This window comes from Populus alba, chromosome 11, assembly GCF_005239225.2.
Source record: "Populus alba chromosome 11, ASM523922v2, whole genome shotgun sequence".
NCBI lineage: Eukaryota > Viridiplantae > Streptophyta > Magnoliopsida > Malpighiales > Salicaceae > Populus > Populus alba.
Window position 1 is genome coordinate 20,772,555 of NC_133294.1, and position 26,584 is coordinate 20,799,138.

Consider the following 26,584-nt stretch of genomic DNA (forward strand, 5'->3'; position numbering starts at 1 on the left):
TACATGATGTCATCATAATTTTATAGAGGTTCGATATGAGTCATGGATGATCGTTCATGGATGTCTCGAGATTCACCCCAAGGATTGTGGAGGATGGATTATTGTAACTAGGTTCAGGGTTTTATTAATTTCACAACATCTATTCCTAGAAATTTTACTAGAGGCGGTATTATGTGTCCATACAGATGTTGTAATGATGCATCTTCTACACAAAGGGTTTATAGAGAATTACCAGTGTTGGTATACACATGGAGAAGTATTTGTTAGTAAGAGGAGAATGGGAGAAACGGTGGTTGGGTCAACTTCTAGTGCTAGCAACATGCATGATGCAGCAAATGACAACACTAATCTTTATAAAAATATGGTTATGGATGCAATGAAATGAATCAAGGTAATGTCAGTCAATGTCCAATTATAGAAGAATAACCTAATGTAGTTGCAGCTAGGTTTTTTTATTTGTTGAAAGATTCCGACGAACTATTATGATTTGTCCAATGGGATGGCTACACAAACCACAGTAAATTATCGGCCATGGCACATGTGTTCACTATCAAGTCAGATCACGGGTTGAGTGAGGCCAGGTATGACAAAATTATTGAATGGGCAAAAAGCATTTTACCTGAAGGGAATAGTCTGAAAGAGAACTTCTATGCTGCGAAGTTCATGATGAAACCCCTCGATTTAGGATACTAGAAAATCGACATGTGCCCTAACTTCTGCATGTTATACTACCTTGAAAATGCTGAGGTGACCGAGTGCATGACATGCAGGCATTCCTGTTACAAACCCAGAACTGGCAGGGGAAAGACTCTAGTGGCATATAAAAAACTTAAATACTTCCCGATCACACCTAGACTGCAGAGGTTATTCATGTCATCAAGGATTACTAAGCACATGACATGGCACCAAGCACATGATACGGTTGATGGTGTGATGGTGCATCCTTCTGACGGCGAAGCGTGGAAACGCTTTAACAGTGTGCATCATTACTTTTTAGTTGAATCAAGGAATGTGCGTCTTGGGTTGTGTACAAATGGATTCAACCCATTTAGGTCATTTGTTGCTCCCTATTCTTGTTAGCCGGTCATACTCACAGTTTATAACTTGTCACCGGGAATGTGTATGAGGCCGGAGTTCATGTTTTTATCTATTGTCATACCGGTCTAAATAGCCTGAGATGGAATATAAACGTCTTCAACAGTTGATTGATGAGTTGGCACAGTTGTGGTCCTCTGGAGCTCTGACTTATGATATATCGAGGAAACAAAATTTCCTTATGAGGGCGGCTTTGATGTGGACTATACTCAATTGCTTAATTTCCAACTCACATGTCTATACTGCATGGAAAACAACAAGGCACTCATGCTAGCAAACGAAGGTAAAGCTTCTTTTTTTTACTGTCACCGTCGCTTCTTGCCACTTAATCACAGGTACAGAAAGAACAAAAAAGATTTCTTTATTGGCAGAGTTGAAAAAGATGTTGCATCCCTGTGTCTTTTTGGTGAAAAATTGCATAATGTTGTATCAGAGTACGGTGACATTGTATTTAGTCTTCAATTAGGTAAGCAAAAGTTTCCTAGTTTTGATTTGACCCATAATTGGGTAAAGCGAAGTATCTATTGGGAGCTTCCTTATTGGAAGACCAATCTGCTCCGTCATAACCTTGACATCATGCACATAAAAAAGAACGTGTTTGAGAACATTTTCAACACTATCATGGATGTGAATGGGAAGACAAAGGACAATGTAACACCCTCAAATTATGATGTCATGAAATCTCAACCATTTCTTTACTAATATCAAGTATTGAATAATATGTCGAAGATTGTGGGATTTTTTTTTTTGAAAATTTCGGCAGAGTTTCCTTTATTTTCTGATGTTACCAAGTTATCGACTATACTTCATTCAATCACAATACTCAAAACTTTCATTTTGATCCAACCATCTTGGATCATATCTCATCTCATCTCATCATACAATTTTCCACATAACTATACTTCATTGTATTTTCTCAACCTTACATCATCAACATATAAAACATTAATCACAAACAATTATAAATTCCAAAGATTCATATTGAACTAATTATCACATTAACATGCAATTCTATACTAACCGGTAATTCATGCTAACCAACCGGTAATTCTATAACAACCACCCAACATCCCCATTATAATACCAACAGTTTCTTCTACTTCTTCCATATCAACATGTCATAAACAACTCATAACTAATAATGAAACTCTGAATTTTAAAGAAAGAGATGAGTCACCTACCGTCTGCTCGTGATGGCCCAGCTCCTCCTGCCTGATGCCCTACTCCCGAAACAACTCCTGAATAAATCAAATTGCACTACATTATTATTTCTCCTACGTGCCTAAATTTGAAGCACGTAATATTTATTTATTTTTTTTATTTAATTGGGGTTTACACCAAAATTTTCATTCATTTATCACTTTATTTTCAACATATAGTTTTAATCAATTTTATTTTTTTAATTCACTTAAAGAATTCTCCCATGAACTATTTCACCATTTATTTATTTCTTCTTTTCACATTCTCATGATGTTTCTTCACTTGTTCATATTTTGAATACTTCACATAAGATAAAGAACATCATTTCTCAAACATAAAACAATCAAAACTTCATCCCTATATTTCCTCATCCTTAATTACAAGTTCTTTTCTTCAAAATTATTCAATTTCTTTCTTAATTGCTACTTACATTCACTATTTCTATACTATTCTACCTCAATTCCATCATGTTTAATTATAAACATTTAGATAGGATACATAATGTGTTTCATGTTTCGATGCTACGAAAAGCAGATCTGGATCCTACACGAATTTTGCCACAAATTCCGATGGAAGTGCGGGAAGATTTAACTATGGCGGTACAGCCTGTTCAAATTATGGACCGAAGTATAAAGGAATTACGAAATAAAAAGGTGCATTTAGTAAAAGTATTGTGGAGAAACTCTCAAATAGAAGAAGAAACCAGGGAAAGAGAGTCAGAAATGATGAAGAAGTATCCTGGATTATTTTCTTATATAGGTATGAATTTAAATTTCGAGGATGAATTTTTTTTTTATGGAGGGGAGAATGTAAAACCTCTAGGCGAAAAATTATAAATTGACTAGTTTCATGTAAAACAAAAAGAAAAAAATTCATAACTCTTGATTGGGTTATCAGAAAATTCTAAAAATTTGCGTGGAGCCTTCTAATATTATGCCTTAGCTTGGGTTAAAATTTCAGAATTTTTAGAGAAATTTGGAAAAGTTGACGAAAAATCACAATTTGACTAGTCTTACGTTATTGGGCGTAATTTTAAATCCGGCCATCAGATTGAGCTGAAATTTTATGAGGAACCTTAAAATATATTGAATAAAATCTGGTTAAAATTTTAGGATTAACGGAGCTCGGTAGTGCTAGCAAAGAATAAGGACCGTCAAATAGAAGCAAAAAGGCTCATTAAGGGTAAAATGGTAATTTTCCATTAAAACTAAAACAAGGCAGCCCCTTTTTATTATGAACTGCCGGCTGGGCAGTAACAAAAGTGGAAAGAAAAAAAACAATAAGAGAAGGACGTGAGAAATCAAGAGAAAAACAAGAAAAAGTGAGAGAGAGAGAGTTTTGAAACTTGTAAGATTGAAAGACTTAGAACATTAAATTAAGGAAGAATCAAGTGAAGGAAGACATAAGAAAGGTGAGGAGGGCTGGCCACACTAGGAGGAGAAGAAAAGTTGGGAGAACTTGGCTTGGTAAGCATGAAAAATTTAGATTATTACTTGAATGAAGTGTTTTTGGGTTTATTTGAGTAAGTTATCAAACAATGACAATTAAATTTGATTTAATTTCTTATATTCTTGATTTTTGTTAAATTAGGGTTCTTATGAGAATTTGAGGATTTTGAGAAAAGTAGTAAACATGATGGAATTTTGCCACAAATTCCGATGGAAGTGCGGGATATCAAGGTTAGATTGGATATATCTTTATATTGTAACCGTAAAAATATAGAGTTGGTTTATGATGAGTCATGGGTCGCAAAACCAAGAGCAAGCTTCGTGTTAGAGAAAAACACACAACTACTAGTCTTCAAATGGCTTAAGAGTCTGTGTTTTTTGGATGGACATGCATCAAACATATCAAGGCTGGTTAATATAAAAGACTGCAGATTCTATGGAATGAAGAGTCATGACTACCATGTGTTTATACAAACACTCATCTCATTAGCTTTTCGTGATTTGTTGCTAAAGATAATATGGGATGCACTCATGGAGATCAGTCATTTCTTCAGAGATATATGCTCCAACAAATTGAATGTTGAGCACATTGAGAGGCTTCAAACGAATATCATCAAGACACTATGATGATTCTCATTGTTTCCTCTTTTTTCTGTTTTTCCTTTCTTTTTTAATTTCTTCTTTTTCTTCTTTTCTTTTTTCCTCTCTCGGTTCTCTCCTCTCTATCCCTAATCTGCTCCTCTCTTTTTTCTCTCTATTCCTCTATGTTTTTATTCTTCTTTTCTTTTTCTCTGTTTTCCTTCTCTTCTTCCTCTATTTTTTTTTCTTTTCTTTCTCTCTTAGTTTTTTTTGTTCTCTTCTCTGCTTCTTCATATATTTTTTTTTGGTCTTCCACCTCCATTGTGCTCTCTCTCTCGCTCTTTATCTCCTCGTCTCCCTTGTATTTATAGGCAAAAACAGGGGAGAGGTATGGACGGGGCAACCACTGTGCAACCGCCAGATGGCCGCCTTTTTCACATTGATCCCTGGTCTCAAATTTATGTAATTTGACCCTCAATTGATCAATACACTTCTAATTTCTTCAATTTGGTCTCTGATTCGATATAATTGCAACCCCTCTATTTAAGCGCCTTTCCAGTTTGGTATATTTTTTTATTTTTTTTTGAATATTTTTTTTATGTGAGAATCCAAAAATAAGTTACAACAATTTCAAGTGCATTTAGAACAAAAACCCAGTGCCAAGAATGATCGACTACTAAGTTCAAAAGACTGCATCAGACTGAAATTTTCAGAACACCAAGTCTACAACACAAAAGGGTTGTAAAAGGAAATGAATAGGCATTGATATGGTTTATATATCCCAGAATAGTGAAGGGAAAGGAAAAGCAATCTAAAAACCCACAGAAAGGGCAATAATTATGGACATGAACATCTAAACTCTGTAGCAAAACCTTTGAAATAGGAAAATAAAAAATAAAAACGAAGCCTAACCATAGGAGTCTGCATTTCAAATTGAGCAAAATAGTAGTATTTAAAACAACAGATCAAATCTTCTAGCTAGTGTATCTAAAAGATAGTTGTGCATGCATGATTTTGCAATGTCTCGTAAGCAAAAACTATAAATTATCTATCCATTTAGCTTAGAAAAAATAGCTTATTTCCATAATATAATTAATATTCAAAATAAAGTTTTGTTTAGATTGTAACCTCAGTATTTGTAAAATCCTAGTTTCTTTTCACTATACGTTTACGAAGCCATGAGGGCTCAAAAAGCATCATAGAGAGCCAAGTAGGTAGCATAAAGTACCTTATTGAAAAGAATTGGTTAGATCAACCGCTAAGGGGAAATGTATATAAATGTCACGATGAGATCCACCTTAGATCAAAAAAAATTCCAAATCCATTTTCACAAAACCATCCAAACATAATGATTATATAAAGAGTGTTGTTTATGACAAGCGAAGCATTGAAGTCTTAATTAACTCATAATTATCATAGATACGTTCCTTATTATGATGATTTTTTAATGATAATTCTTTCTAAAAAAGAATTTCTTAGATCGTTATATAAGAGATTAAAGAATATTTTCTATTTAAAAAATTTCTAATTGTCAAAAGGTTGGATTTAAAAGAAACAAACTTACGAATGGTGAAGATTGGTAAGGTCATTTTTATGTTTAAATTAGTCCTATAAAATATTGTTTAGAATTTTTCTTTATTTTTCTAGTTATTTTTGGATTTTTTTAGCTAGATTTCAAGATTTTTATTGATGAAGTCACTTTTCTCTTCATTCTCGGCTCTGATCAGCTTCTTCTACTCTGGCATTTTTCTTTCTTGCTTCTGCTAGCGTTGTTAATTTTCTCAGTTGGCTTCTTATCTGCCTTGATTAGCATGGTGCCACCATGAAAAAACTGAAGCTTTTTTATGGTAGCAGGGAGAAACCTTTTCGGTTGAAAACCTTTTTGTACTAGGAAAAATTCAAATTAATTCGTATTGTATCCTGAATATTCTCGGAAAGCTATGAACTAAGACAGCTAGCTGTCTTAACCTATCCGGTTTGTAAAAGGATTTGTTACCTGCCCGGCCTCTCTCTCTCTCTCTCTATAAATATAGCCATCCAGATAACCTACTTTCTCAAGTGTCTTGGTTTTGTCTCTAAATCTCTCCTTGCAGTCTTGATTTTTTAGTTTCTTGCCATATTTTTGTCTTCTCGTATTTGTTGAAGAAGAGATAGAAAGATGTTGATCACGCGTGGCATAAACAATCATCCATATTTTGATGATGTTGATGAATATTATCTAGGGCTTAGTAAGGAAACAGAATATGAAAAAGAAGCGTCAAATCCTCTGGAGAAGGAATTCGGGGGTCCGTCCAAGCTGGTTCCCAGTGCCGAAAGATATCAGCTTTTGGAGACCCTGACCAGTAGGGTTTTCGTACCCAAGAAAAGAAGAGGAAGTGGAAGACTAGGGTTTCCTTCCATGAAAACCCAATGTCCTGATAAAAAAGCCGAGAGCACTGTTATCAGCATTGATGAATATGTAAACCCACTCGGAACTATTCTCGCACCGAAGAAAATAAGGGCAAGTAGACCCAAGCTTGTCAGGAAAAGAAATCACTGCACCATATTCGATCAAGAAGATGATCTGAGAACGGAGATCAAAAGTAGCCAGGAGAAAAAGACAGCAGGCAGAAAGCGAGTCTTGAAAAGCCAGGGGATCGACGTGGAAGATGATCTTCGACAGAGATCATCAAAGAAGAGGAAGAGGGTGGGAAAGAGGGTGGATTTCAAGAAGCTGGGTTTGTATCCACCACCCGATTTCTCTTCTCAAATAAAATCCGCGATAAGTTATCAAGAAGGCCGTGACAGTGAAATCAAGTTAAGGATAATGAAACAAATCTTCAAGACTGACATGGACAAGCACCAGGAACGCTTCTCAATGCCTTTGAATCAGATTAAGGGCGGCCACGAGTTTCTGAATAAAATGGAGACGGAGGAGGTGTGCCGAAGCGAGAGCAAGAGCACAGAAGTGAAGCTAGTGGAACTGGGTCTTGAAGGTGGTAACGTTCATAAAAGCACAATGAGGCTGAGGAGGTGGCAGATTAATAGCACCGTTTCCTATGTGTTAACCTCCAATTGGAATGATGTTTTGGATAGGAATGCGGGAGCACTAAAGGTGGATGATATTGTCCAAGTCTATTCTTTCAGGCGTGATCAGAAGCTGTGGCTTGTGCTCCTCAAGGTTAGGGATGCAGATCGATGATCAAAGCCGGCAATGGCCGAGGGAACAGTGAGTAGATCACAGGGACATTAATTTCATGTTGTAGCAGATTAAGCAATTAGGTTCTTGTCTCTTTGAGCTAGCATGTATTAATGATTTCCACTCTATATATATTAAATAAGAAATTAAGCAATTATTCTATTAAGATCGCGCAGGCAGAAACGATATTTGCCTATGCTTTCCATACAATCACTTGTTTGTATCCCTACAGTGATAAGAGCAGATTCTGGTACAACTGCGATGATCAAACACCAGAAAATTATTAAATGAGTTAATAATTTCCACTATTTATATATTAAATAAGAATTAAACGATTGTTCTGTCACAACTTATTGCCTGCCTATGTTTAGTTTCTGAATTTCTTGATTAATTTTAATAACACAGTAAAATTATGAAGCATAAGCTCAGCAGAAAAATTACTAGTAACACCAATATTTGCTACAGCGGACTTGCACAAATCTTGATAATATAAATTGAGATTAACTATATTATTAATCCGAAAACTCGAGAAAAATAAATTAAAAGATTGAATATATATATATATATAGCAAATTCTATTTAATTTTAATCTATAGTTTTTATTTTTTGTCATTAAAAAGATGTAGAAAATAAAAAAGGATAGTTAATTACTTGATATATTTTCAAACCTCTCACTTATTTTTCCTCTTAATTGTTTGCTAACACAAAACATTTAACCCTACGATTAATAGTATTTATAACATATCAATTATATTTAGAGAAAATACTCCAATTCTCGCGCAATAAATATTTTATCTTTATCTTTTAAAAATTTATACTTTAATTATTAGATGAACACAAGATTTAATTTCTTACAGTTTGGCTTTTTGGCTGCTGAGTATGCTTGATCCGGTACTTAAGTTTTTATTAATGGTGTTTAATTACTACTTTAAATTTTATCTCAATTAAGCTTTTTTTACTACTATTTTTTAATTATCTGATTTTTTTCCTCTTAAATCAAAAGGATGTTATCCCTCCTATTAGTCACAAAGTAATTGGATTACACACTCTCAGGATGCTCTGACTACACACTCCTATTAGAATATATACTCCTATTAGTAGATGATGTCTTTTTAAAAAATCAATTTATTACATTTTTTATTTTGATAAAAAAAAATATCTATGATTTAAATATTTTTTTTCAAAAATTACCTTGACCCTCCAAATATTTAAATACCATAACACTTTCCCTCAATGTTTTAAAAATTACATATTTTTATAAATCATGTTAACATAAAATTTAAATTTTGATTAAAAAAATATAAATATCCCTGATTTTTTTTTTCTTTTTCTTTACTCTTTCTCTCTTCACTTTTTTTGTCCCTTTCATGTTTATTTTTACTCACCTTTAATTTATTTATTGCTTTTACTTTTAAAGCAATCTAATATTTTTTTTTTTAGTTTTAGATATCAACATGTTATGCTAAATACTACTAGATTTAATAATTTTATAAAAAGCATTTTTTGTAAAATCTATATAATCAACTCCCCTTCAAGTTATATCAGATCCTCCTCACCGATTAGAACCTTCAGTGCTTACAAACTCGGTAGCATCATCACCACAATTTAGAAAGCTCATTTTAGGACACCATCACAAGCAAGTAGCTGAGCTTATTAGGGGTTGTTATAGACCCTATATCCCTTTCTTTATTTATTGAGTTTCCTAGTTTTTTGTTTTTTTTGGAAAAAAAGAATTTTGTACTTTTTCAAGAATTTATTTCATAGTGATTTATATTTCTAATTTCACTTAAATCTTTTAGGTTGACTTGATTTAGACAATTTTTTTTAATGATTAGATTTTATTTTTTTTTTGATAAATTTTCCAACACTAGATATTTAAGGTGGTTTGTTTTGTTGTTGTTTTTTTTTTTTTTTACTTTATTTTTTATAATAAATTTTTTAACCATTCATTTTCCTATATGAGTAAGCAAACATTGTACCCTAATTGTTTAGTGTTCAAATACTCAAAAGAACCACACATAGGCTAATTTATGAATCAAGATGCCTTTATTTCTAGAGGTTTGGACAATTAAAATTAAGAAAAAAACACTAAAATATTTGATGATTCTTCAAGGTGTTTCTCTATTTATATGAATAGTGAAGCACTTTAACTTTGTTTTATTTTATCCCTTTTTAATTAAACTTTGCCCTTATATTTTTGGTTATTTTTTTATTTAATTCTTTTTTTTTTATCTAATTTCATTAGATGAAGTTTAAGATTGTAGTAGAAAGAAAAAAATAAAAAAGAGAGGACCACAATATAAAAAAAAAAAAAAAGAGAAAATTCGTGATCATTCCCAAATTATCAACCTTTTTATTTTGATTCAAAAGTTTAATTTCCAGTTCTTAGGTAAAGAGACGAGAGAAAAAGTCATTGAAAAACAAGAGAAAAGAGAGAAAGTTAACTGTCATCAAGATTTCAACATAGAAAATGATAATTTTGGTGTCAACGAGTTCCTTTCAACAAAAAAAGTTTGATACTGGTGATTTTTTGCCTTCATCTTATTACTGTATATGCCTTGTAACCAATTTATTTATTACACACAGCACTAACTTTTTCACATAAAAGCATATTTATTATTAATATAGGTATTTTTTATTTTTAATATTAATTTATATTTGATTAATAAATCAAATATTTGATTAATGGATCTAGAATAAAGATCTCCCTTAGAACAAATATGTTTTGTAAAGAAAAATAAAAAGTGGATATAATTATGAGATTCTTAATGCATCAAAGCATTGCTCTTAAATGTTCTTAATCGATGCTCTATTAAAACTGGATATTAAGTAGAGTAGTTGAAACTGATGCATATTATGCTCTTTTTTTTATGAAATAAGACGTTTATTCTTATAAGCTTGGGTATAAAAGATACCTATAACTAATATATAGGTACTTGCAGATGACATGTACATTGAATTGAACTGTATGAGAATTCTATATAAAGAAATCATTTGTATCTATGGAAAAACTCACATGATAGTTATGTAAGAAATCCTTAAACTTTAGATATCTAAGTTATCTTATATAGAAAATATTATATTTTGATTCTAACTACACATTGTCCTAATCAAGGGTAATAAATGGGCAGATATTGTGTATAACATGACAGAATTATATGAAGATATTTAAATGATTAAGAAAGGATTCAACATTTTAGGTAAATTAAAAATGTTTCATATGTTCTCAAATAATATTAATTGTAAAATCCTTATGCAATATGGAATAAGATTTGAAAAAAGATGGTCATTTATTATGGTGTTGAGAACAAACACGATTTGATAAAGCAAACATATTTTATGCTGTAATGTCTAATTAGAACATTCTTGATGAATGGATAATAATTATATATATTGCAAAACTTATCATTGAAAGGTTAAGTCAAACCACGTAAAACTTTTATAATATTTAAAGATCATGACTCGCTACTAGATTTGCACTTGATCTTTAAATATAAAACAATAAATTATTAAATTAATAGTGAATTAAATAGTTTAATTTATTTAATCTTATTTTATTTAGGATTATAATTTATTTTTTGACCAACTTATTAGAAACCTATTGGATCACATATATTAAGAACCAATATTCATAAATTAAATAGTGATGATTAATCAAATGTGACTTGATTGTAAATAAATTTTAAAGATTGAGAACTAAAAAGTAATTAATACAAAGGATTATAATTTTAAACCTAGAAAAATCAAGTAGGGGACAAAGTGTTAATTTGACATTTATATAGTCATTAAGTTTTTTTCTATAAATAGAATGATATGCATCATATTTTTTTGTAGGTTAATATACAAAATGTATTGTACACACTTCACCTATAGAAATAGAAAGAATAGAGAAAAGAAATAGCTAACACTCAAGTGAATTGCTGTTAGAGACCAGATAACTAAACAGTTTGTGGTTTGCAACAACTCTTCCTGTAAAAAGTTGATCAAACCTCAAAAAAAAAAAAAAGATATGATCTTCATGTTATCTTTAATTAAACTCTAAATGACCCTAAATTATCTAATGAGATCCTTAAAACTCTAAAAAATTTTAAATTATTGTTTCTACTACAATCTAAGAGTTACAAGAAAGTCAACATATCTTGCTATAAAAAGTAGATTGAGTCTTGAGAAGTTTTGTAATTTTTGTTTTTTATTTTATTTTTAACCGATTTTTTGCTATTTTAAGGCTATAAATATGTTTTCAAGTTTCCAGCAACTTGAAGTTGCTGAAACTAGTAATTAGCAGACAACCCGTCGTTCGCTTATATGTGCATATGACTAACCTTCTTTTTTTGAGCTAGGAGCTAGGCTGACCCCTTTCTTTCTTTTTGGCAATCTAAGATTATTCACTAACTTCTCAATTTTAATATGGTTCTTAAATAATATTATAGGCTTTTATTAGAATATTAACAATTTAATTTAATTATTATACACATAAAATGAAAAATAATAATAAATTACTCATGAATATTTGTTTAAAATCAAATTTTTATTTTTAAAATTCTTAAATAGATTTTTGACATGATTTTATTACATATATTATTTTAAAAAATCCTTAATCAAATACAAAATATGAAAACATTATTTATATATAATTTCTAACATGGTTTGACAAAGAGTTGTCATAGAGTTATTTAATCAAAAAAATCAACTAATGAAAAATGAATGATGCCTTTTTAATTGGATTTATGAATGGTAGGGAAATGTTATTTGTTATTTACTAGGGTGTGTTCAAGCTTATGGTTGGATCACTCCTTTGAAAAATATTGATTTTTTTAGCTTTAAATTAATATTTTTTATGTTTTTATATCATTTTAATATGATGATATTTAAAATAATTAAAAAAAAAATTATTTTAATGCATTTTCAAGTAAAAAGTGTTAGGTTTCTTGAAACATATACATGCAGTGGAAACGCTAAATCTAATTTTTTTTAGGAATCTTAAAGATCCTGTTAGACAAATCTAGAGTTATTTAGAGTTTGTGTAAAGATTACCTAAAGATCAAATGTTTTTTTTTTTTTTAACTTTGAATAAGTGCTTCAAGATTGGATTGCCGCAAACTATAAGGCGTCCAAGTGTCCGATTTCTAATAATAATTCACATGAATTATTAGTGAGAAATCTTTTTTAACTCTTTTAGTAGAAAATGATTGTTATATCTTAGAGTATTAGTTTTTTTTTTTTTAGGTATTTCTGTATTGTATTCTTATCACATTTTCTTTAAAAATAAAAGACATAACATTCTATTTATAGAGAAATCTAAAAACCCTATAAATGATAAAATATCAATTTGTCATTTAAATAATATCACACATATTATTTTAGGATAATTCTTTAAATTTATTCAATCAAGTCCCTACTTGATTTTTTCAAGGTCTAGAATTATAATCTCCTATATTATTTACATTCTAGTCCTTAATTTCTAAAATTTATTTACAATCAAATCACACTTGATTAATCATTTCATTTTAATTTTTGACCAATGGTTCTTATATGCGTGGCACATTAGGTTCTCTAATAAATTGACCCAAATATAAATCATAATCCTAAATAAAATAAGATTAAGTAAATTAAACAATTTAATTTATTATCATTTCAAAAATTGATTGGTTTATATTTAAAGATCAAATACAATGTTTAGCAACCTGTCATGACTTTCCAAATATTAAGAAAGTTATAAGTGGTTTGACTTAACTTTTCAGTTACTAATTTCTTAGTATAATTATTATCCTTTCATCAATAATGTTTCGTTTTAGATATTATATCATGAAATATGATGTTTTATTAAATTATTTTAATTCTCAACATTATAGTTATTGATTACTTGAATAAAATTTTAAGATTCTTTTCAAAACTTATTCCACCTTGACAGAAGGATTTCACAATTAATACTATTGAGAACAAATATAATTTATGTTATATTATACCTATTATGTGTCTATTTGTTACCCTTGATTAGAACAATACGTGATCAGGATCAAAGCATAATATTTTTTTTATATAAGATAACTTAGGGATCTCAAGTATAAGGATCACTCATGCAATTATCACGAGAGCCTTTTCATAGACATGAGTGATCCCTCCATATGAAATTATCTTGCGGGTTAGTTTAGTGTACATGTCATTTGACATATATCTACATATTAGTTTCAAGTATCCCTCATACCTAAGTTCATGAGAGCTTTGTTTACTTTCATAAAAATACATAATATACATCGGTCTTAACTTTAGTTAATGTTCAATTTTAATAGAACATTAATCAGGAACATTTATAAATAATATTTTGATGTAATAAAAATTTTATAATTATTGTAACTTTATAATTTTTTTTTGCAAATTATTTTTGTTCTAGAACATTTATCTTTACTAATTCATTAATTTAAACATGAAGTTTATTAATCAAATATAAATAAATATTAAAGATAAATTTTTTTTATGAATAATAAATATAATTTATATAAATAAAATAAGTGCTATATATATAATTAATAAATATATTTATTGATAAAAAATACTTTAAAATCAATTTTTATCGCACTACCAACCAGTTAACATCAATCAGTTATAGTAACATTTATTTACAAAATACTCATAGTAAATAAATAAATAAATACTGTAACTCTTATTTCTTACTTTTCTTCATGCAAGGACATGTTAGAAAAATGGTAGTATCTGGCATCATCGAGTGAAGCGGCGATTTTGTCTCTCTACCATCGCTAATTTTCTCTTCAATTCCACACCTCCGTTTTCATAATTCTCCAACTTCTCATCACATACACTGTCTATGCATAAAGGTACTATCTTTCTATTGCCTCTTTCACTTTATCATTTCCAAGATTCTGTTGAATTTTTTTATTTTATTTCCTTGTTAATAATACTGGGCTCTTTCACATATTGCTTGGTTTCTTTGAAAATCGAGGAATGTGGAAGAAAGTGAGAATATTTTTCATCTGGGTCCTTTCGTTTTGGCTTAAAAAGGTTAGAAAGGTTTGAACTTTGTGAGTCAAACTACAAAGGGCGATTGCTATCTTGGTGGTTGTAGCATGAGCTTTTTGTTTCTTTCGAGTTTGAGCCACTGAGGATGTAAATATTGAAACTTTGATAATGTTTTCTGATCCTACATTTTATAAGTAACCCAACAATGCATTGATTTTAGTGAAGTCATTTTTTATTTGCTCTATTTGTTTGTTTGCTAAGCAATAACTGAATTTCTCGGTAGAATTTATTTTTATTAATTTTTTTTGTTTATGTAGTTTTTTGTACCTTTTTGTGGTGAGGCTGTAAGGGATTTGGTGATGAGTACTTGGGTTGATTAATTGAAGCAAGGAGAAGAATAATGTCGATTTGAGTGATTTCCTTGTGGGATTATAATATAATTGTTGTTATCAACAGTATAGGGTGTTGGTGAACTGAAATGAGTGTGGTGGGGTTTGATATTGGTAATGAAAACTGTGTTATTGCTGTGGTGAAACAACGGGGTGTTGATGTCTTGTTGAATGATGAATCAAAACGTGAAACCCCGGCTGTGGTATGTTTTGGGGAGAAGCAGCGGTTCCTTGGGTCAGCAGGTGCTGCTTCTTCTGTGATGAACCCGAAATCAACTATTTTTCAAGTGAAAAGACTGATTGGCCGGAATTTTAAGGATCCTGAGGTTCAAAATGAGCTAAAGTTGTTACCATTTGAAACTTCTGAAGGGAAGGATGGAGGCATTTTGATTCACTTGAAATATTTGGGTGAGGCACGCACATTTACCCCGGTTCAGATTCTTGCTATGCTATTTTCAAATTTGAAAGATGTAACAGAGAAAAATTTGGAAATTCCTGTAACAGATTGTGTGATTGGGGTACCATCATATTTCACAGATTTGCAGAGACGAGCATATTTGGATGCTGCAACAATTGCTGGATTGAAGCCTCTTAGATTGATGCATGACTGTGCTGCAACTGCACTCAGTTATGGGACATACAAAACAGATTTCTCTAAAACAGGGCCAACTTATGTTGCTTTTGTTGACATTGGTCATTGTGATACTCAGGTGTCTATTGTATCATTTGAGGCTGGGCATATGAGGATACTGTCACATGCTTTTGATAGCAGTTTGGGAGGGAGGGACTTTGATGATGTTTTGTTTGTTTATTTTGCAAAACAGTTCAAGGAGCTTTACAACATAGATGTGTACTCTAACATGAAAGCATCTATTAGGCTAAGGTCAGCTTGTGAGAAGTTGAAGAAGGTTTTGAGTGCAAATGCAGAGGCTCCTCTAAATATTGAGTGTTTGATGGATGAGAAAGATGTCAAAGGTTTTATCAACAGAGAGGAATTTGAGAGGCTTGCATCAGGATTACTGGAAAGAATAAGTGTTCCTTCCAGAAAAGCTTTAGAGGATGCAGGTTTATCTGTGAGGAAAATCCATTCTGTTGAGCTTGTTGGATCAGGATCTCGAATACCAGCAATTAGTAAGTTACTATCTTCTCTATATGGGAAAGAACCCAGCCGGACACTGAATTCAAGTGAATGTGTGGCACGTGGATGTGCTCTCCAGTGTGCAATGCTTAGTCCAATTTTTCGGGTCAGAGAATACGAGGTTTGTATTTATCTGAATGATTAGTTTCTCAGAATTCTTTTCTATCAAACTTTGTTGTTTGCCATTCTTCCAGCTATCAGAGTGAATTCCAAAGTTCGATGTCCCTTTTGGTCCTTTTCTCTTCTGATGCAGCCTGGTTAATCAGATTTACCCGAACCATGACTATTTTCTATGCTTAAACCATTAAGTCCCCCCCCCCCCAGGGAAAGCAAACCTGTTTTTCCATGTCTGATAGAATTCATCACCAGGTTATTTTGGAGACATTACATCTGTGTGTGTGTCCTCATAGGTGTCATTATATTCAACTCAGAAAATAACATCGCAGAAATACAATGAAGTAAAATTGATCTGCTGCGTGCTCTCTTACATGGAGACACAAATTTATATGTTTGGTACATTCTTATGTACAAGAGTGATTGGCATTTCATCATATCCTGTGCAGGTTCAGGATGCTTTTCCTTTCTCCATTGGATTCTCATCAGATGGTGCCCAAATCTCCACTGGTTCTAATTGCATACTGTTTCCAAAAGGCCAACCCTTTCCAAGTACCAAAGTTTTGACATTTCAACGGAGTAACTTGTTACATCTGGAAGCATTCTATGCCAATCTGAATGAACTCCCTGCTGGTGTATCTACAAAAATGAGTTCTTTCACAGTAAGCCTACTAGAGTTTGTCTGATAGAAAACTTTAAATCCTTTTGTCTTTTTTTATTATTCTATTATCTCAGTCAATTGGAAGCAATTGGATTAAGGATGAGGCAAGTTTTTATTTTCTAGAAAGATTGGTGTGATACATGTACATTGTCAACAATGACGAGCTAATAGTGTTCAAGTTTATGAATCTGTCAATGTCACATGTAATGCGTGCATGTGTGCGCACGCATGACACATGCATTGTCATTAAGGAAATTTCAACAAATGTTACAACGCCAGTCTATTATGATTTCACACTCACAGACCATCTTCATCTTATGTGCTTTATCTGATGCTGTCTGTTTCTGACCCAGCTATCTATGAGCTGAATAAAAACTTCAAAGCATTGATGTGATATGCATATTGATTATCCAGGACAAAAGGCAGCTTTTATTTTAAGATCTGTAGATTTGTTTGCGTGACATGGAAACTAAATACTATACAGTTCTATCTCAACTGCTATCTTTTTGTTGTCATTTGTGGGCGCTTAAGTATGGCTAACATGAAAAATCAAGACTTAAAAATGATTTTCGTTTGCTTTCTCTTTGAATACATGCCATGGAAGTATATGCTTTGCTACTTGTACACTGGATGGATCTTTTATAATTGAACCAGGATGGCTTATAAGTTGATAAATTTTTATTTATTTATTTATTTTTAATGCAGATTGGTCCTTTCCAAGCCTCCTCTAATGAAAAGGCAAAGATTAAAGTTAAAGTTCAACTAAACCTTCATGGCATTGTAACTGTTGAGTCAGCTATGGTAAGAATTCTCCCTTCTTTGCGGTTTCCATTTTAGCTTTGTCACTTTCTAAGAGATTTTTAATGTGGTCCAAATCTTGTAATGAATTCAGTTGGTGGAAGACCATATGGATGATTCTGCTAGAAGGGGTAACATACATCCACAAATGGACAGAACAAAGATGGATTCTGATTCATCGACAAATGTTGCAAATAGTGAAGATAATACTGCTGTGCATTCTCAGTCATCCGATGCTACTGTAATATTTTTTCTTTTCATAAATTCTATTTTGTAATGCAACAATTCTTTTCAACCGTTGTTGTACAAAGGGATCAGAAAGTTGTATTTGTTGTACTTGTGCTCTTTGTTGGTTTTTATACTCACACACATACACAACGCGCATATTCTTTCAACTTAGTATGCAGTTTTTATTTGGGAAAGTAATCTCTCTTCTTTTTGTTAAGTGGCTAAATTCAAGTGGAAAAGCTTTGGAACATACATTTAGTTCATTTGCACTCCTGTTTTCAGCAGGGTAATGGTACACTAAAAGATAAAGCTAATCAGAGATTTGAGATACCTGTGAATGAGAACATATATGGTGGAATGACCAAAGATGAGCTCTCAGAAGCTCAAGAGAAGGAACTTCACCTGGCCCAACATGATAAAGCTGTAGAACAAGCCAAAGATCAGAAGAACGCTTTGGAGTCGTATGTTTATGAGATGCGAAGTAAGGTACAACCTCAACTTAATGACTTTGTTAGTTTGTGATTATCTGTTCATGCCAGAGTATCTAGATATGGTTCGGTTTTATTAATGAAACTACTTAGTTACATGGTTACAAAGAATTGGGTTTTGAGTGCCTTCTTGAAAAGCACTGTGCTTCTGCTGGATCTTTTGAAGATTTAAAATACAAACTTTCAGCTGCGGTCATGGATTGGATATTGTGCTTAAAACGCTAAATTAAATTGTTACATGGCTTTGTATTTTATAATTACCACTCATTTATTCTCTATGTTTGCATACTGGATGATTCCCTGTCAATTGCCAGCTAATCAAGTTGTAAATTTCTTTTGAGTTGACGGAACATATGCACTTGCAAATCTCGCTGGTGAGTTATAGGGAGAGATATTATTTGCAAAAACTTGCCTTGACAATGCCAATTGCTTAGTTAAATGAATAATCCTATGTAGATTGTCTGAGACGCTCTTATCCATGCTGGATATATTAGTTCAATGAAGCTCAGAAAGTCTTCTCGGTCATATAGCTACTTTTTTTTCTTCATAAGCTGACTTTGAAAAATAATGACCTGCACTTGAATAGCTTTTCAACACGTATCGGAGCTTTGCTAGTGATATGGAGAGGGAAGGAATTTCCAGGAGCCTACAGGAGACTGAAGAGTGGCTTTATGAGGACGGTGATGATGAAACTGAAAATGCTTATACTGCAAAAATGCAGGATCTTAAGAAGGTAATTACTTATCTCTATCAAAATCTCAAATTTAGCATTCTCCTCTTTTCCTAACATGCAATTTTTCCTGGTTTCTAATAGTTGGTGGATCCAGTTGAGAATCGATATAAAGATGAAGAAGCAAGAGCACAAGCAACAAGAGATTTGTTAAATTCCATTGTGGATCATCGAATGTCTACGGATTCTCTCCCAACCGAGGATAGAGGATTGGTATGCTAATGAAACAAATAATGATGACAACTATATCCACGACACTTAATTACTTACGAACAATGTCTGTGACTTTGATTTCTTTCAGATCACTGATGAGTGCAATAAAGCTGAGCAGTGGCTGAGAGAGAGAACCCAACAACAAGATTCCTTACCTAAGAATGCAGACCCTGTATTATGGTCAAGAGACATCAAAAGCAGGACAGAGGATCTGAACTCGTAATATTCTCTGCCTTTCATTTTCTCTTCAAAAAAATCTAGAATTTTATTTTCTGGTAACTATTATACAACAAAATCGTCTCCATATATCTACCTCAAAGGGAAGGTGGTGTTGTGATCCATCGGATGAAATATTTTATACGTCATGTTTAGGAAATATGGACATCTGTAGCTAGGAGATTCTTGTCATCCACAAATTTCCACTAATGATCATAATTATTTATTTCATGGATTTCAGCACATGCAAGCAGATATTGAGAAGGAAGTCTTCCCCTGCAAATTCAGACGAAAGTAGTAGCCTGGACCAGCAAGAATAGGTTCGTGTTGGACCTCAGAAAAGTTCTGCAGTTTATCCAGACTTGTAATTCAGCCTAGTATATGCAAACCTAGGATAACAATTTTGGATAATGTAAACTAAACAAGGAAAGCACTCAGTAGAATTAGGTTTTGCTTCCCACCAGTTCTCAAGGTGGCTTGAAAATGTCACAGCATAGGGTAGGTTGTGAAGTACCGATGAATATAGGATTCTTCAGTGTTTCATCCAAGACTATTGTGTGGTTATCTGGTTAAGTATATCCTTTGTGTAAAGTTATGAGCTTTGCTCTATCATCTTTTTCTGCATTAGCATTGTTAGGACGAGCTGCTACGAAAACAGATGGTTTGTGAGGAAACCATGCTCATTGAACAATGAGCCATTGTTAGTAGAAGCATGATATATAATATTAAAACTTTGGAATTAACTGCTAAACGGAACACATTGCCATAAAAACCCTCTGAATCAGAGCTTGTACAGGATTAATGGTTTCTCTTCCTATTGTCACATCTTGGAGAAAATAGCGACAAATACCAATGGAAGGCATGCGGAGTTTATTGAACGTTATACAGCGACTGCAGGCAAAAAACGACACAAACATATATTGCCCACATGTTTTGTCTAATACTCGTCGTCCAGCCTCTCATTTACCCTCGAAGAAAAATAAAAACAAAAAATCAGCCTCTCTTTCTCTTGGCGTTTGTTTTCTTTTGACTTTGTGAACCCTTCCCCTTGGTGTTTGTTTTCTTTTTTGACCTTCTAAACCCTCCACTATCCTGTCAGCAAGAAATGCATATGGTTACTGATTATTACCAATACTCGATATATTCTATAAAACATCTTTGTCCATGCCTGCAAGGGAAACAATTTAAGTTCATAAATTTTACCTTCTTGTAATGTCTGTAGGCAATTTGACCTGACAACTCCTGACCATTTTTGGAGATATAAACCTGCAGAGGTTCAAGATTATTAGGAAAAGCTGCAGATTATCGTACAGAAAGATTGCATTGGTCATCAACCATCAACAAGAAATCCAAAGCTTTGTAAGACCTATAAGTTGAAATTTGTACTTTTGCTATTGAATCTGTCGGAAAGAATTTGGATCCTTTAAAATTTGCATTTCCCCGTACAGTAATTCAACATACCTTCCGCCCTTCAGGCGATGTATACCAATGACCACCACCTTGGTCACTTGCATGCACCCGTCATTTCCCAGCATCCTTTGGAATGGCAGTACTGCTTTTGGGGTCCATCCATCCTTCAGAAGCAAGTGAAACTTCTCCAGCATTTGATTTCTTGGATTTGTTTCTTCCCCTTGTTGAGCCTTTCTCGCTGATAGTTCTCTGAGTTCCTTGCTTTCTAGAAGCTTCTCTATTGAATTGGCTCCTGAAATGACAACTATGCATCATAACAAAAATTGATGCTGTGTATGAAGAAGCGACTGAAGTGTAAGATGTAAAGGAAATTACATGTAATCGATAGCTGATTCAGTAGTTAGTTGGTTTCCTTTGTTGTTAACAATGCCCAGTGGGAAAAAGTAGGGTAACCGGCTGTGGACCAATCTCTGAATCCTCAGATCTTCATGGAAGAAGTAATGATGAGCTGGAGGAAGAGGATCGGCTAAATTCCAGCATTGCTGAAAGTCCACCATGCTATTTGGATCTTGATGAAAGCGTATGCTGTCACTTGTTTGCAAATTGCTCTGCAGTTTATGAGCTGTATTCTTATTATCTTGAAGAGATTGGAAATACTCATTACACATCTCATCCAGAACAGGTGTCTGAACCGGAAAACTCTTTATTGGACAGAAATCTTTCCATAAATCATCATTTCGATGTTTACCCAACAACATTTTATTTTTACATTTACTTGTAGTTGGCTGTTGCTTCTTCGAGGATGAATCAGTTTTCTGAGTTTTTCCACTAGCATCTGCACTGATAGAATCCTCTTCAGAATCAGAATCAATCAACTGAAACCTTCGAAGAGGACTTATTGTTAACTTCGGAAACATCAACCCGCTGTGACCTGTCTCCAAACTGGAAGACACAGAGGCAATCGAAGCCTGTTCCTTTTTATTTCCCTTCAGTAAGCTTGGTGATTGACTGGTTAAAACCCCACATCCTTTCAGTGGAACCTTTGAACTACTACAAACAGAAGTGAACTGAGTTGATACTTTGGGATCTGTCGTCAAAAAGAAAAGGCACTTACATCTCTGCAAACTAAAATCTAACAACAGAACAGACACTGAACATGCACTTGAGATATCAACATCAAATTATAAAACAAGCACCAAAAACAGAGAATGAAGCATCTAATGAAAACAACCTAGTCGCAGTAATACATGTTCTTCTATAACCATTACTGACTGAAGAACTGCTTTGGAAAAGGAATTTACAACCATCCAAGGGTTAGATTGAAATTCACAATATGATAAATCCTCGTCATCAAAATGTACACCAACAATCCAAAAGAGCCAATATCTCAACATAATGCCTGACATGAACTAAAACTTAATCACATATTAGAATCTAAAGCATAACTCTAAGCTAATTAATTCTTAGAAATGGAGCCTACAAGAGAAAATTGCATAAAGTCCTTCACCAAATTAACCAAAGTTCCATACATCTACTTATTTACTAACCAGCAATATTTTCCTACGAAATTAGGAAACCGAGAATTCCCAATACAACACCAACTTAACAAAACATCCCCAATCTAAAGTCCCTCGCCAAAACAACTAAGCAAAACCTATCTCTTATCACCTTCAAGATCTGTTGTTGCAACGCCCATTATACTGACTTACTCTACAACATCAATACATACATACTATAGCTCAAACCCCATGAAACAACATTGGCCCAAATCATCATTTCCATTAAAAAGCACATATTCAACATAGAAAAGATAACTTCAAAATTATTCTTACCTTTCTACAACAAAGCAAATAGTATTAATTCAATCCCTCAAAGATAACACAAAATCAAATCATAAATTTCGCTCAAGATTCCAACTTTATCATCAAAACCCACCTCAAGATTATTCAAAAAAAAATCTCAAAAAAACGATTTCAAAACTATTAAAAATAACTAAAAACAAAAGCCATTGCTTCTGAAATTTACCTTTAACACCAAAATCTTCTTGTGAGGAGAACTCTTCAATATCATCATCTCCATGATCACAACAAAAACCCTCCAATTCCACCTTCCTCACCTTTGATTTCTGGGTCGCGGGTCCTCGTCTTAACCGCCTTAAGACCCGGGTCGGGCCAGGTCCGGGTTCAGGATCCGAATCCATGACATCGGGCCCGAGTTCTTCCTCCTCTTCTTCGGAATCCATGACCTGGGGTCCCCCATTTTGGTCGTCTGATGGTGTATTTGAGCTTGAATTTGGAGCTGGATTGAGCGTGGAGGTTTGCAAGTGGTGGGTGGGTATTCGGGGCTCCGATTCGATATCTAAATCTAACCCGAGAGAGAACGTGGGAGGCTCGATATCTGCCATTTTTTTCGAGAAAGAGGGAAATGGAGAAGCGAGGGGGTGAAATGGGCATTGGCTTGCCGCGCTCTTAAGTTGAATTTTGGAGGGATTTTTATTTGCTTATTAAATCTAAGTTTTTTTAAAAAAAAAAGCTAGGTAAGCTACTTTTCACTCTTTCATGTTATATTTGTTTTAAAATAGTTATTATATTCTGAATTATTCCATGAATCTAATTTTCGGTTTTAGAAGTAATAATAATTTTTTTTACAATCAATATGACAAAGTTTTTGTGAATGTAAATAACTTTTCTTTTTTAAAAAAGAAATTATAAAAAGTTATTTAATTAAATGGACGGAAAATAATAATCATGGGCCTTTTGCTAAACCTAGCACGAAACTGAGAAATGGTGGAAGCATGAAGCCTAGATATAAAGACCAATCCTCCTAAGCCCAACACGTAAGCCAGCACATTGAACTCCATTTTCTGACAACCACCCTTCAGTTCTACTCTTTGGAGTTTGAACCCCTGGCACAGTCGTCGTCAAGAAACAGGCAGAAAGACAACAATGGAAAAGGCTCAAGGAGAGAGAAAAGAAGAATTCGATGCTTCAGAGATCGAATACGTTAGCTACGGTGGTGAGCATCACTTACCATTAATCATGAATCTCGTTGATCAAGAACTTAGTGAACCTTACTCCATCTTCACATACCGTTACTTTGTTTATCTTTGGCCACAACTTTCTTTCTTGGTAAGTGTGATTCTTTTCCTTCTGTTCTTTTTTTTATGTTCTTGGGAATTTGTTTTGCTGTAATTTTGTTTGTGTTGGTGGGTTTTCAATTTCAGGCGTTTCACAAAGGGAAATGTGTAGGGACTGTTGTGTGTAAGATGGGGGATCATCGGAATTCAACTTTTAGAGGTTACATTGCTATGTTAGTTGTCATCAAACCTTATCGAGGAAGAGGCATTGGTAATGGTTTCGGTTTTCTTTACGGGTTGGGGTTTTGTGCACAGTTTGAGGTTGTTTTGGATCGTATCTTGAATTGGTTTTTTCTGTATTATAGATTTATTAGAAACGCTGAAGGCAAGGTGGGTGAGTTTGTCAAGAAAATGGGCATCCATTGATGACATCAGTAGTAGAAATATGTTTGTTTGGGATGCTTGTGTATGTTAACTGTCTGTATTTGATTTGAACTCGAGGTCAACTGTTTGTTTTCATACATTTGGGGTGGCATTTACAATGGATTGCATGTAGTTTAGGTTTTTTATAGTTTTTAGGTTGGGTGTTGATATGTCATGTTATTTGTATAAGGGCGTGTTGTAACTTGTATTGAAATTATCTTCATATTGCAGCCACAGAACTTGTTACCAGATCTATTCAAGTGATGATGGAATCAGGATGCGAAGAGGTTTGTTGAGTTTTAATTGTTGTGCCTTTTGGTTTGTACTCGTCTTAATGTAGCATTATTAGTACAACATCACAATTCATAAAGAAAGTATGAATTTTTACCCTTAAGCTTCATTTGGACTTTCAATGGTACTGAACGAGGGTCTAGTAGAGCAGCCTTAAAATAGCTCCATTTCTTAAGCATCATCATCAAACATTAAGTGTCTGTTTGAGGTTTGAAACAGCATAGGAAAGAATGAGAATCGGGCAACTGCTTAAGTGATTACCTTCACTGCCTTATTTGAATACTATTATAAATACTTGTCCCTCTGCACTCTTGATCTCAAACCTAAGGGGAAAACAAGCTTTCCTCTTGAATTCGTTGGCAACTTGGCATATGTGTAAATGGTGATGCTTGGTCTCTTGTTCAAGCCTCCAAAAACAATTTCTTCTGAACTTTTTTGGTATCTGTGCACGTGTATACTGTGTGATCTCTTAGTTATTTCTCTCTGCATGTGTTATTTCAAATCCATCTCTCTTGTGTCAATCATTATTAGGGTTAAGCTTGCTGTATCTTTGGAGATATCCCTGCAATTAAACATCAGACCATGCAAACAATGAATCGTGTTATTAATGTAATGCCAGGTTATGCGTGATATTTTGACTTTCAATGACTGATTGCACCTACATGACCTTAGGAACTCAAAGTTGATTTATGGATATGGTTAAATTGAACAATCCCATAAATTTTCAATTTTCCATGTTGAAAGTGTTTCCATGAAAAGAAAATAAAAAGTTGCATGCATATGGCATCTCCATTCTTTGCTGCAGTGTCATATTTCCAAAGTTTTACGTAAATGTTTGTTGTCCCAAGAAGCCAATAATTTGTGAGGCTTTGCTTCTAAAATTTGTTTGCTTTGCCGATCGTCCTCATGTTTGTGTATAATGCATTAATTCTATTTCTAGTTATTTCACTTCCATTTGTATATGCTCCCTTTTTTCAAATTGGACAAAGAACATAAAAAGAAAAGGCAGGATCAGAGAATATTGAGTTGGTTCGAACGGTATGGATTTCTGCATTTACTATATGAATGGAAGATATCAGAACAGTTGAAAAGAACTTCATGTGATTATCGGACTGTTTTTTCTGCTAATCTGATCGTAAATGGTCTATTCCATAGCATATGAAAGCCACACCAAAGAATGTGGGTCGTTGAATGGGTACATTTCCTGTATTTGCTTATGCTTTAAGATATCCCAACTTTATATTCATGCATTTAAGCATGCTAATTCTTTCATTAGCATGAAGATGAAGTCTCTGGTTGTCATTTTTTTTATTGTTTTGTGTCTTTGTTTTTTCCTCTCCCAAGGTAACATTGGAAGCAGAAGTAACAAATAAAGGAGCACTCGCACTCTATGGCCGTCTTGGTTTTATTAGAGCGAAACGACTCTTTCGCTATTACTTGAATGGAGTAGATGCTTTTCGTCTGAAGCTGCTATTTCCCCAGCCAGAGTTACACCCCTTTTTGCCTATGATGGTTGATAGAGATGCTACCCAGAAGCATGATGATCACTCACCACCGTCAGAAGAGTTTTCTGAGCTCCATAGAAACTTGTAAAAGTGGACATTTTCACTGCACTTGGCGGTCTCCGTGAACTACAAACAATGGGGTGATATTTGATATTTAGAGAGCAGCACAGCCTCACAACTTGCACAGGAATTCCCACAAGTGTGGTTCTTGATCAAGTCAATTCTGTTTACTGAAGTTGTGTGCATGTTCATCGGCTTTGTCTAGTAGAAATGTCTACTATACAAGGCCTCATACATGTAATACGTGTACATTGAAACGTGTCAGCTGTGATTAAAACAGTCAATCTTTCTGAGGTCAACTTTTTCACTCCATTGTTTTTCTGTTTGCTTTAAACAAAGTTTTTTCTCCAATAATGAGCTTAAAACATC

General features: G+C 33.3%; 3 protein-coding genes across 4 annotated transcripts; 2 read left to right on the plus strand and 1 right to left on the minus strand.

The window, feature by feature from the left end:
* Positions 1-14,187: 14,187 nt before the first annotated feature.
* LOC118035682 (heat shock 70 kDa protein 16) lies at positions 14,188-19,998 on the plus strand. Of its 2 annotated transcripts, none has more exons than XM_035041293.2 (10): positions 14,188-14,333; positions 14,793-16,123; positions 16,566-16,778; positions 17,483-17,578; positions 17,670-17,816; positions 18,086-18,289; positions 18,878-19,024; positions 19,106-19,234; positions 19,323-19,453; positions 19,692-19,998. In XM_035041293.2, the coding sequence occupies exons 2-10, from the start codon at positions 14,954-14,956 to the stop codon at positions 19,768-19,770; spliced, it is 2,316 nt and encodes a 771-aa protein (XP_034897184.1). In that variant the 5' UTR covers positions 14,188-14,333; positions 14,793-14,953; the 3' UTR covers positions 19,771-19,998. The 2 variants fall into 2 exon arrangements, with proteins under 2 accessions (XP_034897184.1, XP_034897186.1); XM_035041295.2 differs by having other exon boundaries at positions 18,089-18,289.
* Positions 19,999-20,217: 219 nt separating this feature from the next.
* On the minus strand, positions 20,218-23,408 carry LOC118035683 (uncharacterized). The gene is made up of 5 exons (XM_035041296.2): positions 22,886-23,408; positions 21,236-21,947; positions 20,912-21,152; positions 20,654-20,716; positions 20,218-20,542 (listed from the first exon to the last, which is right to left on the minus strand). The coding sequence occupies exons 1-3, from the start codon at positions 23,262-23,264 to the stop codon at positions 20,972-20,974; spliced, it is 1,272 nt and encodes a 423-aa protein (XP_034897187.1). The 5' UTR covers positions 23,265-23,408; the 3' UTR covers positions 20,218-20,542; positions 20,654-20,716; positions 20,912-20,971.
* Positions 23,409-23,687: 279 nt separating this feature from the next.
* Positions 23,688-26,584, plus strand: LOC118035692 (N-alpha-acetyltransferase MAK3). Its single transcript, XM_035041307.2, has 4 exons — positions 23,688-23,988; positions 24,084-24,207; positions 24,591-24,646; positions 25,995-26,584. Exons 1-4 carry the CDS (start codon positions 23,806-23,808, stop codon positions 26,241-26,243), a joined length of 612 nt encoding a protein of 203 aa, XP_034897198.1. The 5' UTR covers positions 23,688-23,805; the 3' UTR covers positions 26,244-26,584.

What these genes read in the sequence shown, in the direction of transcription:
- LOC118035683 (XM_035041296.2), bottom strand. Translation starts at nt 23,264, where the DNA reads ATGGCAGATATCGAGCCTCCCACGTTCTCTCTCGGGTTAGATTTAGAT. An exon ending in AGAAGATTTTGGTGTTAAAG is followed by an intron (nt 21,948 to 22,885) that starts GTAAATTTCAGA and finishes TTTTGACGACAG; the next exon opens with ATCCCAAAGTATCAACTCAG. An exon ending in GAATCAGCTATCGATTACAT is followed by an intron (nt 21,153 to 21,235) that starts GTAATTTCCTTT and finishes TTGTCATTTCAG; the next exon opens with GAGCCAATTCAATAGAGAAG.
- LOC118035692 (XM_035041307.2), top strand. Translation starts at nt 23,806, where the DNA reads ATGGAAAAGGCTCAAGGAGAGAGAAAAGAAGAATTCGATGCTTCAGAG. An exon ending in TTATCGAGGAAGAGGCATTG is followed by an intron (nt 24,208 to 24,590) that starts GTAATGGTTTCG and finishes TTCATATTGCAG; the next exon opens with CCACAGAACTTGTTACCAGA. An exon ending in TGGAATCAGGATGCGAAGAG is followed by an intron (nt 24,647 to 25,994) that starts GTTTGTTGAGTT and finishes TCCTCTCCCAAG; the next exon opens with GTAACATTGGAAGCAGAAGT.
- LOC118035682 (XM_035041293.2), top strand. Translation starts at nt 14,954, where the DNA reads ATGAGTGTGGTGGGGTTTGATATTGGTAATGAAAACTGTGTTATTGCT. An exon ending in CAAAAATGAGTTCTTTCACA is followed by an intron (nt 16,779 to 17,482) that starts GTAAGCCTACTA and finishes TTTTTAATGCAG; the next exon opens with ATTGGTCCTTTCCAAGCCTC. An exon ending in TTTATGAGATGCGAAGTAAG is followed by an intron (nt 18,290 to 18,877) that starts GTACAACCTCAA and finishes GCACTTGAATAG; the next exon opens with CTTTTCAACACGTATCGGAG.